At 41.4% G+C, this 1,130-nt stretch overlaps 1 protein-coding gene across 1 annotated transcript in view; it reads right to left on the bottom strand.

The window, feature by feature from the left end:
* LOC129230517 (uncharacterized) overlaps positions 1 to 757 on the bottom strand; it is a 7,165-nt gene extending 6,408 nt beyond the window's left edge. Inside the window, exon 1 of the mRNA XM_054864920.1 lies at positions 204 to 757. Within this exon, the coding sequence (XP_054720895.1) occupies positions 204 to 757 (554 nt within the window). The remainder of the gene's footprint in view (positions 1 to 203) is intronic.
* Positions 758 to 1,130: the final 373 nt, after the last annotated feature.

The raw sequence follows: 1,130 nt of genomic DNA on the forward strand, positions 1-1,130 counted from the left end.
CATCCACCTTTTGAAGAAATATGTTGAGGAGTAAAACTTCTGTAAAATCATTACATTGCAGATCCATTTGCCGGAGTGCACGCAGATGCTTATGAATCTTGTACACAAGATTTCTCATCTCATCTGCAGACTCATGAGTAATTTTCTGGATGTTTAACAGCTCTTGTATATGACTGTTCACAATTAGTCTCTTATTTTCGAACCTCTCAGTCAAGGCCTTCCACAGGGACTGGTAGGTATCATCTATTGTTTCTATTTCTTTGGCGCGGCCGATAAGTGATGATTTCAGGTAATACAGTTTTTGTGAATCTGAGAGGGAAGAGTTGCTATTGATGATGGAGTTAAATTGTTCTTTGAAGAGGAACCATTCTTCATATTTACCGTTAAATTTTGGAAGTGATATTTCGGGAAGCCGGATACTGATTGTTGAGTTAGGTGGTGCATCATTAAAGGAGCGGGAAATATTGTTGTTCAGCTGCTTGAACTTGCGCTTGAGGGCGACTTCTATTTTTTCTAATTCTTCTTCGAGATCAATGAAAATCTTTTCATTTTCGTCCAATTCCTCATCCTTCAGCACTGAATAGTAATCCAATTTCAGCTGCTCGAATTTGGTTTCTAGAGCTTGCACATGTTCAAGTTTGCACTCGATTTCCGTCGAGTCCATTGCGTCGATATCACTTCCTATAAATGATAGCAACCGCGTGACTTGTCCTTTGAGACCTCCTCGTCTTCGGTTCAAAATGTTGAGGTCCGTCATCGTGTTACGTAGAAAGTCTGCTAAGAAATCAAATGCGCTGATTTTCCTCCGGCTCGACGGACCAAAAATGAAGCCGCCTGGCTTCAGGGGGAAAAACTAATTTTCCAGCAGTGAACTGTATATTGAGAATGTTGACTACATAGATGAGTCGTGGTTAAAACAACAACAATTAAATTTATTTACAATTAGAGTATGAGCATAATATTAAAGTAAGACTAGGATACGCATGTATCCTTACAAGGGATTGGGAGCGAGAGCCCTATGGCTGCATCCGCTAGCTACAACGTTGGAAGTGCATCTCCAAGGGGTGGTTTCCCACGCTCCTCTCACAATGGAGGCTTTAGGGTTGCTTGGCAAAGCCAAGACCCCAAGC

This window comes from Uloborus diversus, chromosome 9, assembly GCF_026930045.1.
Source record: "Uloborus diversus isolate 005 chromosome 9, Udiv.v.3.1, whole genome shotgun sequence".
NCBI lineage: Eukaryota > Metazoa > Arthropoda > Arachnida > Araneae > Uloboridae > Uloborus > Uloborus diversus.